The sequence below is a fragment of the Schistocerca nitens genome, chromosome 5 (assembly GCF_023898315.1).
Source record: "Schistocerca nitens isolate TAMUIC-IGC-003100 chromosome 5, iqSchNite1.1, whole genome shotgun sequence".
NCBI lineage: Eukaryota > Metazoa > Arthropoda > Insecta > Orthoptera > Acrididae > Schistocerca > Schistocerca nitens.
In genome coordinates, this window is record NC_064618.1 from 668,711,557 (window position 1) to 668,728,244 (window position 16,688).

Below are 16,688 nucleotides of genomic sequence, written 5' to 3' on the forward strand. Positions count from 1 at the left end.
ATAACTTTTTTCATTTCTTTAATCTAATTCAGTATGCACACAAAATAAAGCTTGCTCCTTCCCATCAGTATGTTACAGTAATAAATAACAAAACAAAAATTCACTTCAGATAATTGTAAAATTACAGGAAGACAGAATGATTAGACAATAATTACCTACAGAGAGCTAAATTCCAAGTACTGTTGAGAGATACATTAAGACATTGAAGAACTGTACTTAGTTTTTGTAATTGTTAGTTCCTTCTTCTGGGTGGCAAGAGGAATAGATTGTGGAAATATGGAAAGGAGCAGCACATCAGTATGACCAAATGATAAGGACCCACCTGCTGCAAGATTGGGTGAGATGCAAGATTTTCTACTTTAAAATGTGTCAGTCCATGGTACTTCGCAATTGCTTCCTGAATGTTTCTACTGCCCAATCATTCTGTCTGTTTATAATTTTACAATAGAAAATAAGACAAAACATATTGCACTAACTTTAAAGAATTGCATAATAATAGTAATGTACTAAGATAAATACCTACTAGTTTGGGAAGAACTTTTGGGTACTGAGAAGTACAACCTGCACCTAACAATTATTTAGCAGTCTTTCGTAATATAATCATTTGAGATTAATTAATATATATATGAAATGTAGCTAACAATACTAATATAACCACAGCTATTGAGCATAAATCCATCCACACAGGTGTTGTCATGAAACAGATTATGTGGTAACACCTTTGTCATCAAATGCAATAAGAGAGAGTACTGGCGAAAAATTGAGAGCCAACATTACATCAATGCATGCAAGCAGTTGATCAATTAACTCATTTAAAATAATTTTTGTATCAATGATTAGTCAAGTCAATATTTCTGTATGCTAACTTGAACCTTTTAGTTTTAATGCCCAGTAATTAATTTATGATTAGCACCTTGTCTTAATTTTGACACTCTCACTGCTGTAAATTATAGTTTCTATAAATAATTATGACAACTATTCAGTGAATAGGCCAAATTTATCAAATAATCTTGTTGATGCTACTACCGTGTCCAGAACTAGAAAAATTAAGATGCATCTTTAGATGGGCTTCCTTTTCAAAGCCAATAAGCTTGCAAAATCATTTAAAATACAGAACCTCTCAAGATCAATGACACACTTACTTAAAATAAAGGAAACATTAAAGAACAATAAAACAGAAGTGTCATTCAGTCAAATCTACAAAAAATATCACAAATGATTTATTAGAAGTTTTCTACTTCAAGGAGTATTAGAAGTATTTTGAATATTATAATTTACCACATTTTGTACATTCAAAACTGTGATTGCATGAACATTAATTCTGGGACTCTCCTGTGATCTGCATGTCTCTTCATCTTCCTGAAGATCTTCAGCTGTACTTGAATTCCCCGAGTCAAATTTTCGCCTCTTGACTAGAGGTCCATCAGAGAAACTATGTGGAACAGCAGTATTTGAACTAAGTGATGCACTACTTGAAGCCTGTGATACACTTGAGTCACCCGCTTGTTGTGCTTCAGTGTCACTGTTAGGAACTGCAATGCGGAGCAATGCACCATTCAAGGTGACATCTGCTGCATCTGATGTTCTTTCTTCTCGTTGCCACCCACTCCTGTAAATTAGTAGTGAAACAACATTAGCTACTTTATACTGTTATTTGTTACTTCCACAACATCCAAACGCAAAGAAAGATTACCTCTTCAGAGTATGGTGTTCTTGTCTACAGCCATCTGCATGGTGTGTTTCAGATCTATTAGGAGTATCAAATTTTAGCTCTTCTTCTTCTTCTTCAGCTGATAAGGAACTAACTGAAACATTGCTTGAAGCTTGTGACAGCCCTGAATCATTCAGATCACATGCTTCACTACCACCACTGTTGTTAACTCCAACATTCATCAAAACTCCAAGGAAGGACGGAGCCTCTGCATTTGGTGGCAAATTGGTCTCCGACTGTTCAACTATCTCGTCAGTTCTGTAAAACAAGAATAGCTTGGAACAGAACAAAATGCCAAATCAGTGATAATGTCATTCAGCTATTAGTTCCTTTAGCAACCTAAGTTACTTAACTCCTAAAAAATATTCTGAAATTGTTATGATAATACATTCGCTAATTAATTATTGAAGAATAACCAAACAGAACAGACCAATTCACCACTGACCAAACAGTTTCTAGCTAGCAATCTAAATTTGTATTTACTATCAACAAATCCTTATAAAGAATAAATTGATAAAATATGAACCTTAGTGATGGGCATTATCCTTTTACTGTTTGTATTAGCTCACCACAGCATTCAAATAATTTTTACATTCTCAATATGAAAACCTTCATGCTATGCATGGTCATATAGCAAATACTCTTGGCAGATCTCAACTGACACCCACAGTTTTATGTCTCTTATCTGCCCCCTCCTCCCTCAACTCAAAAAAATCACCCATCTTATATCTATTTTTTAGTTGTGCTTTACCCCTTAGCCTTCTTTTAGAATTTGTTTTTCTGCACTTCTCAGTGTTTTATTTTTTTATTCTCCACTTTTCTGCCTCCATACTTTCCAATTAGTTTCTCTTTTTACCTACTTTAATCTATATTTAAATTACTTAAAATTATAGTAATTATTTCTCTCCACTGTATGTCTTAGCACATTGCCATTACGTCACTTCAATTTAGCAATTATAATTGATTGTTACCATACACTCATTTTACTATACACTCCTTCGAGGATTTTAATAACATTTTCTTCCCATGCCTATTTCCTTTCCTAATTAATACCTTCCAATTACAAAAATTTCAGTGATTTCTCACAACTCAATAGAAACTTCCACCCAAGTTTCCACAGATCCTGCTGCTACTATTTGCTTAAGCAAATGTTCTACTTCACATAATGTTTACACTTAACTGTTCTGATTGACAATTTGAATGATATCTAGAGCCAGACAAATCACGAACATAGCATATCTAAAATTTTAACTTATAACATACTGTAACATGGCTAAAATGTCTTCCCTTGTTAATGAACATCATAGAAAATGCTGGAAATGACCACCTCTGACAATTATTCAGCACTGTGCTCGATGTAGGAAACTGTGAGACATGCCTAGCTACTCTGCCCGAGGGACAGCAGCAACTGTGTTTTCAATGTTTTGCTATAACTGTTCATATGTGTGAGGCTTATCTGAGTACACCTGAGCTTTCAATTCACCCCACAGGTGTCGCAAGGAGATCAGGTGATCTAGGTGGCCAGGAAGTTGTACTGCCTTTGCTCCTTTGCTGACTGTCCTCTCCTCACCGAACACCTCAGGCACACAACACAGTTGTCATCAAGGCAGTGTGCACTGTTCCTCCATATTGCTGGAAATATCTATACAGTCATCCACCTTCTGTGAGTTGATGTGCTATGGATTTAACAGTTTCTGCACATAATGGTTAACATTAACAGTTCATTGAAAGAACCAGAAATTGTGCACCAAACACCAATCTTGAGGTTATACAATAGCTCTGTTAAGCCCTGATTGATATTTTCTGATGAATAATAGTGCAAATTCTATGATTTCACATACACTAAAAGGCTTAACCACACCTCATCTGAAGAAATGAAAAACTGAGATCCAAAATTGCTGACTCCACTCACAAACCACTGGCAGAACTCAACATGCCAAAGTTCCTTTGGGTGCTTTAACTCATGCACAACAGTATGTTTCTAAGGATACAGATGCAGGTCTTTTCTGATAATGTTTTGACGTGATTATTTCTTAATTCCCACTTGCACACATAAATAGTGTTGAGATTCTGGTGGACTACATTCTAGGCTTGCTTTCACAGGAGTGACTTCTGATGTTCGAACTCATTTCCACATCTAAATAATTACTCTACAATTCACAATTGAGTGCATGGTAGAGACATTCCACTGCCAAACAGCATGTGGGAGAAACAAGCACTTAAATCTTTCTAGAAAAGCACTGATTTCTCTTATTTTATTACAATGTTCACTTCTCCCTATGTACGTGAGCACCAACTTTTTTTTTTATTTTTTTTATTTTTCAAAAAATGGAGGAGAAAGTTGGTGATTGTAATTTCATGAGAACATACTGCCACAACAAAAAATGCCTTTGTTTGAGTGACTGCCACTCCAGTTTGCATATTGTATCCATGGCACTCTCTCCCCTATTTCACGATAATACAAAACTAGATGCCCTTCTTCAGATTTTTCAAATATCCTCCATCAATCCCATCCAAGTCGGCTACTACACTGCATAGCAACACTATTGAAGAGGGTAGACAAACAGAGTGTAAGCAGTCTTTCGAATAGTTATGGTTTTTATTCACTACAGAGCACATCTAGCTATTAAGTTTTGCACTGCATACTCTGCTGGAGGTTTTGTCGGAACACTTTCAGTCAAACTCGAGCGAACAGTTCTGCACACATGATAAGAAGAAATCTGCTGACAACTGGTAAAATTCTCATTTTGTTGATACTCAACCAGTCTTGCGGCCTTAAACTGCATCATCTTTGCACATGATGATGCAGCTTTAGGCCGCAAAACCATTATGTATCAATAAACCATGAATTTTACCAGGTGTCAGCAAAATTCTTCATATCCTCCCTTTCAACAGCTGCAGATGCCATAAATATAAATACTTTTTAAGTTCTGCATATGTTTTTCACAAACTGTGATTTGCATTAGACTTGACTACAAAGCCTCTTTCTTAATCATAAACACCATTCTTCATGTGTTCCACAGGTTACTAAATGTGTCTGTTCCTGCCATGCACTCGATCATAATGGCACAGGGAAGTACTTGGTACAGAGTATGCAAAAGACATGCAGAGACCTACATGAGACAGCAACTGACAGATGCATCAAAAGCATGGTTCCAGCACTTTCTGTGGTGAGCAGTTCTCCTGTTCATTAACAAGAGTCATTTCCAAGTCAGTCTTCTAAGTATTTTCTGGGCCACTTCTTTCACCCATCCTGTGCCTCATGATCATGACCACAAGAGCAAACAAGGAACTACATGGAAAAGTGTGTTGTAACAGTCAATTGCTTAGTTTTCCAGTACTCAATGTTATTGCACACACACACACACAGGCAACAGTACAATATTTTGCATACAATTTGACAATTATTGAACTACACGAAAAAAATGTAAATTAGTTACAAACTACAGTGTGCACACTCTTTATTCAACATGTAAACGCCACTACAGATATTCAGATTTAGGTTACGACACGGTCGGTATGCCTGCCATTATCGGCGGTGATGTGGCGCAGACGGATTGCAAAATTCTGGATGACCCACTGAAGTGTTGGAACATCAATGCTGTCAATGACCTTCTGAATGGTTGTTTTCAGCTCAACAATGGTTTTGGGGTTATTGCTGTACACCATGTCTGTAGCATAGTCCACAAAAAGACATAGCATGTGTTCAGATCCGTAAAGTATGGTGGCCAATCTAGGCCCATGCCAGTGCCCTCTGGGTACCCCAGAGCCAGAATATAGTCCCCCAAAGTGCTCCTCCAGGACATCAAACACTCTCCTGCTTTGATGTGGGTCGAGCTCCGGCTAGCATGAACCACATCTTGTTGAAATCAGAGTAAATTTGGCTAATGGGGATGAAATCATTTTCCAAAACCATCACATACCATTCGGTAGTCACTGTGCCATCAAGGAATATCATGCCCATTATTCAGTGCCTGGACATTGCACACCACACTATCATCGGCTGAGGGTGAAGAGACTTCCTGACCATGAAATGTGGAGTCTCAGTCCCCAAAATGCACTAATTTTGCTTACTGATGAACCCATCTAAATGAAAGTGGGCTTCATTGCTAAACAAGACCATACAGCATGTACTAATCCTAATCATGTCCTGCAGCTAACCATGCAGTTTGAATGTCCTAACACAAAGCATTCAGAAGTTATGACAATTTTATTTCATATAGTTCAATAATTGTTATCCTGTAAAAATAGCTTGTTTGTTTTGTCTGGTGGAGGGTGCAGGCACTTACATTTTAACTTACACTTCACGCAAATCAGTTCAAACAATAAACACTCAAATAAGACACATTCTTTCAAGGTAGCAACAGTATTTATCTCTGGACAAGTATAGCTTCACATACGTTCAATAACATGTTGGTGAGTCTCTCTAATCATGTTTGTCTGGGGTGGTTGTCCCTTTGATGTAGTTGTCATTCATTTGAGCTTGTTCATCAGTTTCAACTGGATCTGTCATGAAACTTCATTTGATGATTGATCAGCTACTACTACTACTACTACTACATGATCTGGTAAGTCAATATTCTTGTAATCTTGGTGCACCTATTAACAACTCAGTCAATATAATTATGCATATATCGGTATCACTAGGTGTGGCATGGAAGGGTACATCTGCCAACAACAGATCATGTGGCAAAAACACCCATGGCAAATTTAAGGGCTGCTGTGGACCAGCACAGACCCTCTTGTCACAACCATCTGGCATTCCTAACAATTTCTCTGTTTTACCTATTGACGATGACCCTGGGCTACATGGTCTTTTTCCTGGATAGTGACTTGGATTTTGTTGTTAACTGCCATCAATGTTGTCTAGCACACAAGACTTGTCAGTCTGCTTAATGCAGTACTGTCTTCCCTTATCATTCAATCAAAAGTTGTATTTTCAATGAACGAAACTATGGGTGCACCGAGAGTGTGGTTCACATTTGAGTACTTCCGAGTCAAACCTCCAAACGGTGTTCAACTGTACTAATGTGTGAATTATGCAACAAATGTGCAGTGTGTTGTATTGGCAAAAAAGTATTAACTTCCAGAAATTTTTCATTTTGCCTATTTCCACAAGTCAGGAACTATTATTTTATGTGATTTATTTCTACATAATTTGTGCTTAGTAAAAGCTGTATTTTCAAAGAAGGAGCCTTACAACAAATGTCATAGTCTCAACATATGTAGTTATCTGCACCAAACAGTTTCTTCAGATTGGTTACTTAACCATTTCAATAAGATGTAAGTGCATTTTATTTTTCCTATACTCATTCATATTTATGTAGATCAATCATCCAGATCTTATCTCTCTTCTTTAATCCAGTAAAATCTCATGCCGAGTGAAGTGTGTAATAATATTTTTGATTTGTCCGATTTTCTTCTTCCTATTTTTGAACTATTTTTATCACTGACACTTGTGGTTCTATCTGCTATGGTGTTGTTAGTATCATCATTCATATCTCTCTCTGCATTAGAAGTTCTGCCAGTGAAACCCACCAAGAGCAGACATACTCTGTAGATTTGACTATTTCATAATTTTGACAACAGTTCTGATGTATATATTGCTTTGCAAAAACTTTGGGCTGGTTGTACTGTGGCTGGAAGATAATTTTTTTGCTTATCTATAAATGTGAATATGAAGAATTGTTCAAAACAATTCCACTGTTGGTCACAAAGGAAAGACTTTCCTTCTCATCCTGTATGGTAAGTCTTCACTGATCTGGAGTTCTGGGTGACTTTCCCAAAATCGACCACTTTTCCTAGACCTCTCCACTCCTTTTCCTTCACCCTTCTTCCTTCCTATTCAAGCCTTCTGCCTGAAGGAGGAAGTCACTGGCTCCAAAAGCTTGCCAATTACAACCATCTTTTATATGTGTGTTCTGCCGCCACTTTGTGAGTAGATTTTTTAATCTATATTAACACTTAGGAGCCAACGCCCATAAAAAATACGGGCGTGCCTGACCAACCCGAAAATCCAACACCCGTAATTTTATGGGCGCATGTGCTCGAACTTCCGCTTCCTTCCTTTACATGTTCGTAGGGCTTCCAATGGTCTGTGAGGCACAGCAGAGGTTATAGTTGAAGTATTTGATGATAAATGGTGCTAATTGGTGGTCAAGGGAGAACCACTGCTTTTTTTGTGAGGCTTTGCAAGTACTCAGTTGTATCATCATGGAAAGCGTAGATTAACAGATGATGAAATCACTCTTGAGTTATCACGCGAGTTTGAAGAAAGTGATGTTGATTTTTTGGAGGATGATTATTTGCTCGATTCTGATGATGACAGACTATATTCAAGAAGAAGATTCTGAGTCTTGAATTAAGGAATGCAGATAAAAAAATACACAATATTTTTTATTCAGATTTCAACTGAAAGAGGTTTCAATATGTAACCACAGTAGTAAGTGATTTTATTTGCAAATACTACTTTTATAGTAGAATCAGACAAGGAGAGCGAGCATCCAAATTCTTCAGAAGCATGTATTGCCATTGTTCCTGCCGATACCACACCTGAAGTGCGTGGGCAACCAAGGGTGAGTGAGAGACCGAGAACTTCATACTGTACCGATTTTGATAAAGGCTGAATGCCTACTGATCATGTGCCAAAGATCTATCCACTCTCGGGACACTCTGGAAAGTGCAACCTTACCAGTTTAGACCAGAACAGCACACCTCTAGACTTCTTTTTGTTTTTACTTACAGACAGTATGGTGAATCATATAAAGCAGCAAACTAATCTGTATGCACAACAAAGCATAAGGAAATTATGAAGCACAAATTCCCTTTCCCCTACCTGCTCACTATCAAAGTGGAAAGGAGTTACTCTCATAGAAATAAGAAAATTTCTAGCCATTGCAGTCCATATGTGTGCAAGTGTGAGACCCCGTATATGACAGCACTGGTCCAAGGATCCTGTTGTGTCATGTAATTTCTGTCCAAACATCCTGAGCTGTGGCAGCTTTATTTCTATTTTGAGAAACTTTCACATCAGTGACAATTCATTTGCTAAGAAGAAAGGAGAAGCTGGCTATGACCCACTGCACAAGGTGAGACGACTCCTGGATATGGTCTCTGCTAATTTCTCATGAGCATATACACCCTTTCAAAACATTACAATTGATGAAGGCATGTGCAAATTTCGTGGCCGTGTGTATTTCAAGCAGTACATGCCACAAAAGCCAAACAAATATGGTATAAAACTGTACATGTTGTCAGAGTCAGAAACAGGTTATGTCTTGAATTTTTCTGTTTATGCAAGTGAGAGGTCTCACACAGTGACACTCGTAAAAACATTCCTTGGAAATCTGCCAGGAAAAGGTTACACTTTGTTTACAGACTGATTCTACACCAGCCCAGTCCTTGCTTCAGAACTGGAAGCTGCAAAAACTGCTCTTCTGGGAACTACAAGAAAATCTAGACAGGGATTACCTCCTGCTATAAAAGATCCGAAACTTCAGCGAGGTGAACTAATTTTTAGGCATAAAGGAAATATCTTGGCATTCTGTTAGAAGGACAAAAGAAATATGTACATGATAAGTACAAGGCACACTGCAGAGACTCTGACTTTTGTTGATAAGAGAGGCAGAGAGAAGTCAAAACCAGCCTGTGTAGTGGGCTATAATAAAAACAAGTTGGGTGTTGACTTATCAGACCAATAACTATCAAACGGGGCTTTTGAGCATCGAATTGTGATGTGGTGGAGAAAGTTGTCATTCCACATAATACTAATGGCGGAGATAAATTCAAGTATATTGTACGACAAGGTAACTGGAAAATGCCTCACATAATCACAGTTTATGACAACTATCTGTGCAGGTCTTGCGGACAGCAGATATCTCTAACCACAACCTGGTACATCGGGACTCTCCAGACTATCAACTGAAAACCATTTTCTGGAAAAGATTGAGACAGAAATAGGCAAGAAAGAGAAACAAAAACAATGTGTAGTGTGTTCTCTGAGAGGCAAAAAGCTTACTGGGAAAGTGTGGCGCAAAGCCACAAGCTACCAGTGTAGTGAATGCAAAGTGGCATTGTACAAACTACCGTGCTTCAAAATTTATCATACAAAGACCAAAATTGCATCTTAAAAATAAAGCCAAAGGAAATTACTGTATATAAAACAAGCAGTATAAATAATTATTAAAATTCTTGTTTAAAATGATGTAGTTTTCCTTCTGAGCATTAAGTGCATATATCCTTCACCAATTTTTTCTCTTTTCAAAAACAACACTATAATTGAAAGTTTCATGAAAGAAAATATTAATTAAAAGAATGAAGTATTACACATAGCTTCAAACTAGAAAGTTCAGGCTTTTCAATAAGGGTAATGCCATTACTATAACAAAAACCATTTAATAGTTGTAGTAAATTAAAATACACAAAAACAGCTAGGCCTTGTGGTAGAACTTCATGCGCTATGGCTCAGGGCCCAAAGAGTTAAGTAATTTTGTATGACTAATGTAGTGCAAAAAACGCAACTAATTTCTGTTTTTCAAACAATGGAAACCCCTGGTTAGAATATCAACAATTTAAGTACTTATTCGTTAGTTTTCAGTCACAGCCTTATCTCTGGCGGCTCGGACCACACACACACACACACACACACACACACACACACACACACACACACACACGGATTTAACTTTCACAAGCTTTTGGAGCCAGTGGCTCCTCCTCCTGGTGGAAGAGTTGAAGGGGAAAGAACAGGGTTGAAGGAAAAGAACTGGAGAGGTTTAGAGAAAGGGCTACAGTTTAGAGAAGTCACCCAGAACCCCGGGTCAGGGAAGACCTACCAAATGGGATGAGAAGGAAAAACTGATTGTTGGGGACTGCACCAGACAAGATTTGAAAACCTGAGAGCTTGAAGCTGAAAAACAGCGTAATATGCAAGACAGAGTTTACTACTAAAACATCGTGCACGAGTTAAGAGTGGAAAGCTAAGTGCATTACATGTAACAGAGGTGGCAGGGGGGACACCAAAAAGTAAAGTCAGAAAATGAAAGATTTCGAAAACTGAAATGGAGTGAAGAAAGGAGTAGTTACTGTGAATAAATGCTGAGACGGAAGGAATTAACATAAATTAAGGCTAGATGGGTAGCGAGAACCAAGGACATGTTGTAGTGCTAGTTCCCACCTGCAAAGTTCTGAGAAACTTGTGTCTGGAGGAAGAATCCAGATGTTGTGTGTGGTGAAACAGGCACTGAGGTCACGACTGTCATGTTGTACAACATGCTTTATAACAGAATATTGTGTGTTCCATATGCCCATTCACCCTGACTGAGAACTGGATGGTAGTTGTGCCATTATAAAAGGTTGAACATTGTTAACATAACAGCTGGTATAGGACATTTGTCATTTCAAGGTGGCTCTCCCTTTGATTTTGTGTGTTTTGCCAGTTTCAGGGCTGGAATAGGTAGTAGGAGGAGGGTGCATAGGGGAAGTCTTGCACCGGAGGTTTGTCAAGGGGTAGGAGCCATAGGGTAGGGAGAGGGGTGGAGGAGCATAGAGTCTGACAAGTATATTGCGGAGATTGAGAGAGCTACGAAAAGCTATTCTAGGTGTGGTGGGAAAAATCTCAGACAGAATGGATCTCATTTCAGTGCATGATTTTAGGAAGTCATGGCCTTGTCAAAGTAGCTGATTGATACATTCAAGACCAGGACAATACTGGGTGACAAGTGGTGTGCTCCGAATTTGTTTTTTTTGGAGGGATCAGCAGTACCATGATTGGATGTGATGGCCTGGGAAATGTGCTTTAGAACTATCCTAGTGGGATAATTATGTCAAGTGAAGGTTGAAGTGAAGAGTGGTAGTGTATTGCTGTAAAGAGAGTGCACCCGAACAAATATATTTTCTTCGAATGCCAACGCTGTATGGGACGGAATGTTCTACATGGAAAGGACGGCAACTGTCAAAATATAAGTACTGTTGTCTGTTGGTGGGTTTGATGTGGACGGAATTTTGTAGCCAGCCTTTGGTGGGGATGAGATCAACATCAAGGAAAGTAACATGGGACTGGGTAGGAAAATGTGAAATTTAATTGGGAGAAGAGACTTAGAGATTCCAGAAATGTTAACAGGCCAGCCTAACTGTGAGTCCATACAGCAAAGACGTCATCAATGAATCTAAAACCAATCCAGGGGCTGAAGATTTATGGATCCCAGGAAAGCCCTCTCCACGTGACCAATGGAAAAGTTGGTGTAGGAAGGAGCCATCCTGTTTCCCATGGCCATATCCCTGATCTGTTTGTAAGTCTGCCCCTCAGAGCTGAAGTAATTGTTGGTAAGTACAAAGTTGATTAAGATGAGAGTGAAGGATGTCATAGGCTTGGAATCAGATGGGCATTAACAGAGGAAATTTTCAGTGGCAGACAGACCATGTACATGGGGGATGTTGGTACTGAGAGAGGGAGATGGCATCAATGGTGACGAGCAACATGTGTGGTGGTAGTGGAACAGGCACAGATTTCAGATGATCTAGGAAATCTTCTACAAGATCCTACAGTTAGTTGCCCTCTTGTTTCTCTGGATGGTATCATCTGCCAAGCCAACTACAGACTGTAACAACATGCCAGACTTCAGCTCAAAAAGCTATCCCACCTTCTCCTAAACTATGTCAACAATGGTGTTTCCCTTCCTCTCCCTCTGCAGATCCCCAAATATCCACACCATCAACAACCACTCCTCTCCTACAAACCAAGCTTGGCCAACCCCCTTAACATCACACAGCCTTCACCACTGCCTCCCAGACCTGTAATAATTCAATCACAAGAACGAGTCACAACAGTGCAGTGTTCTCAACCTTTCGACCCAACTTACTAACAAGTACTTCACCTCTGAGGGGTGTCATATACATACAGATCAGGGGTACGGCTATGGGAAACAGGATGGCTCCTTCCTATGTCTACCTTTCCATGGGTCACTTTGAGAGGGTTTTCCTGGGATACATATATCTTCAGCCCCTGGTTTGGTTTGATATACTGAAGACACCTTTGCTGTATGGACTCCTGGAATCTGTATGGATTCCTGGAATCTCTAAATACCCTCTCCCATGCCACTTTCCTTGATGTTGATCTCATCCTCACCAAAAGCCAGCTACAAACTTCCATCCACATCAAACCCACTAACAGACGACAGGACTTGTATTCTGACAGTTGCCATCCTTCCCATGTCAAACATTCCCTCCCATACAGCATTGGCATTCGAAGCAAACGTATCTTTTGTTCGGATACAGACACTCTACAGGAATACACAACCACTCTCACTTCCACCTTCACTTGACATAATTATCCCACTAGCATAGTTCAAAAGCATGTTTCCCGGGCATTTACATTCAATCACGGTACTGCTGATCCCTCCAAAAGAACAACTTCGGAGGACACCAATTGTCACCCAGTATTATCCTGGTCTTGAAAGTATCAGTCAGCTATCCTGACAAGGCCACGACTTCCTAAAATCATGCACTGAAATGAGATACTTTCTGTCAGATTTTGCCCACCACACCTAGAATAGCTTTTCATAGCCCTCCCAATCTCCACAACATCCTTGTCAGATCCTATGCTCCTTCTCCATTCATCTCCCTACCCTACGGCTCCTACCCCTGTAACACCTCTCCCCCCCCCCCCCCCCCCCGTGCAAGAGCTGCCCTATGCACCCTCCTACTACCACCTATTCCACCCTTGAAACTAGAAAAATATATAAAATCAAAGGGAGAGCTACCTGTGAAACAACATGTCATATCAGATGATATGTTAACACTGTTCAACCTTTTACATCAGCATGACTAACACCCAGTTATCAGTCAGGATGAATTGGCATAGGCAGAGGGTGTATACAGGCAACACAAAAAATTCTGTTGCAGAGCATGCTGTACAATCTGACAGTCATGACCTCGGTGCCTGTTTAACAACACACACCATCTGGATTCTTCCTCCAGACACCAGTTTCTCAGAACTCCGTGGGTGGGAACTAGCACTACAACATGTCCTTGGTTCTCGCTACCCATCTAGCCTTAATTTATGTTAATTCCTTCCGTCTCAGCATTTATTCACAGTAAATATTCTTTGCTTCAATTCATTTTTTCACCCATCTACATGCCAAGATGGGTGGAGCAGGAAGGGAATGTACTTATGAAAAAATATTTAGGTCCCCAGAGACTTATTGAAAACAGGTCTTACTTTACATCCCATTGCTCCTGATTATCATCTTTTTAAAATCTTTTATTTATGTATTAGATTGCTTATTATCTTTTTGTAGTTTTACCAGTTTTTATTTTCTTGAGCATATTAATATTTACACAATTTCTCGTGCTATATGTTTTGCAAGGAACAAGAACAGTAGGAACATAGGTAAGTAATGCTGTGTTTGTGAAGAATTATATAGAATGCAACACCAGTAGAACTGTGCCCAGGGTTCTTTAGGCTTGCTCGCAACTGAAACATGCATTCTGCCAACAAACACTCTTGCTGTCAAATGATGGACTCCGAAAGTCATATGCTGATATGGTAAACTTCACTTACCCATCTGCTGACGCTGGTAAAGTGTCATCATCATGAAATGCTGATGGATACCCACTCTCAATATTAATATCAGGATGAAAAATAGCATCAGTATCAGAGCCATCTGGAAAAATAATAGAAAAATAAAAATTTAATATAGGATTTTTTGTTTTTAAAATTCAGTCTTAATCACACCACGTATGTTACAAGAACATAGGTGACCGGTTTCGGTCATATCACATGACCGTCATCAGACCTGTAATTTAATTTAGAAAGTAATAGAAACCTTACTAGATTTACAATAAAATAAGACAAAATGCTTGTAAGGATAAAATACAATAAGACATGTTATACCCAAGGCGTCCTTCGAAGATGGTAGGTGGAGCACTCTTCTCAGCTGCTGCGATGTCAACTGGTGCCAGCATGTGATGAGCATACACTTAAGTACGAAGATGCTCTGCCTAACTCTTCTTCCTCCACCTCACATCAACCAATCAGTATAAAAATGGGTTCACATAATTGTCAAAACAAAAAAGAAAAGTACAATAATAAAATAAAAATAGTTATGTATAATATCTCTTTACAACCATGGAATTACTTAAATGTTGTCTAAAATATCAATTAAAAGCTTTAAAATAACTGTACAGACGATGCATAGTCAGTGTGCCCTCTATGGGCTAAGGCAGTACAACCACAATGGTTTCAAAGCCAACGATGTTGTGGAGGTCTTTGGCATTGCGGCATCATATCGATATGCGAGTTGTGATTCGACTGCAAGTATACATCTATGCTAGATTCAGTCTGTCTATCTTGTATTAACTTTATTTGGCACTGGAGATATATGTAATGACGGAATGATCAGCTGCAGGGTGGTATGATATTACATAGATTTTTTTATTATTATTTTTTAGTAAAATGTCATAAAACTGATTTATTAAAAATGGAGTCATATTTCATAATATTTCTAGTTGGAAGTTTAAAATTGTGATATAAATATTTACGTACTGTCCTAAGGTACATTTCTGCCATGGATACAACTGGGTCCTATGATTTTCTGAACAAAAGAGTGCATATGTGTTCATAGAATTTCGCCAGAGAGATCATAAATATGTTTTTCACGAAAATCTAACTGTTCATTGAGAAGCATTGACGGTTCATCTCTATAATGGGCATATATCTCCATCTCTTCCAAAGTATTTAATAATAATAAGCCTTTATTAGTGTAATGAAGGACTTGCAAATTCTGTTGTACCGTCCCTTCGGCATGCTTATTAAAAGTTATGTGATGGCCAAAGACTGATTTTGCTCATGCAGTACCTGATGTAAGTTCTTTGTATCGTGTAGTAAAGCTCTGGCCTGTTTGGCCAATGTATATTTTTCTACAATCACCACATTGGATCTTGTAAACCCCTGATCTGAGAATTCTATCGTTATCATTACCTACAGTATGTCTTAATTTATTTTGCAAAGTATTCTTAGTTTCAAATGCTATTATTGTTTCAGAATTCTTAAATAGATTAAAAAAGCATTTTGTAAGTCAGTGATCCACCGGATGTTAAAATTACCCCTTGAAGAAAATGAAATTAAAAAAGAAGCAACTATTGTAAATCAGATTGCGAAGACCAATTCTTTTGATACACGTCAAGTTGACATTATGTTTAATAAAGTGCAACAATCACGAAGTACACCACTAATAGGAGTTCATAAATACACAAAAATGATGTACCTGGGGAACATATCAGATAGGATCAGTAATCTATTTAAGAATTCTGAATAACAATAGCATTTGAAACTAAGAATACTTTGCAAAATAAATTAAGACATACTGTAGGTAGTAGACAGACTGAATCTAGCATAGATGTATACTTGCAGTCGAGTCACAACTCGCATATCGATATGATGCCGCAATGCCAAAGACCTCCACAACATCGTTGACTTTGAAACCATTGTGGTAGTACCGCCTTAGCCCATAGAGGGCACACTGACTATACATCGTCTGTACAGTTATTTTAAAGTTTTTAATTGATATTTTATACAACATTTAAGTAATTCCATGGTTGTAAAGAGATATTATACATAACTATTTTTATTTTATTATTGTACTTTTTTTTATGTTTTGACAATTATGTGAACCCATTTTTATACTGATTGGTTGATGTGAGGTAGAAGAAGAAGAGGTGGGCAGAGCATCTTAGTACTTAAGCGTATGCTCGTCACATGCTGGCACCAGTTGACATCGCAGCAGCAGAGAAGAGTGCTCCACCTACCATCTTCGAAGGACACCATGGGTATAACACGTCTTATTGTATTTTATCCTTACAAGCATTTTGTCTTATTTTATTGTAAATCTAGTAAGGTTTCTATTACTTTCTAAATTAAATTACAGGTCTGATGATGGTCATGTGAAATGACTGAAACCGGTCACCTATGTTCTTGTAA

The 16,688-nt window shown here is 38.4% G+C and overlaps 1 protein-coding gene across 1 annotated transcript in view; it reads right to left on the reverse strand.

The window, feature by feature from the left end:
* Positions 1-1,198: 1,198 nt before the first annotated feature.
* Positions 1,199-16,688, reverse strand: part of LOC126259590 (uncharacterized) — a 93,045-nt gene continuing 77,555 nt past the window's right edge. Inside the window, exons 11-13 of the mRNA XM_049956502.1 lie at positions 14,271-14,373; positions 1,694-1,969; positions 1,199-1,609 (exon numbers count right to left, since the gene is read on the reverse strand). Of these exons, the coding sequence (XP_049812459.1) occupies positions 1,240-1,609; positions 1,694-1,969; positions 14,271-14,373 (749 nt within the window). The 3' untranslated portion in view covers positions 1,199-1,239. The remainder of the gene's footprint in view (positions 1,610-1,693; positions 1,970-14,270; positions 14,374-16,688) is intronic.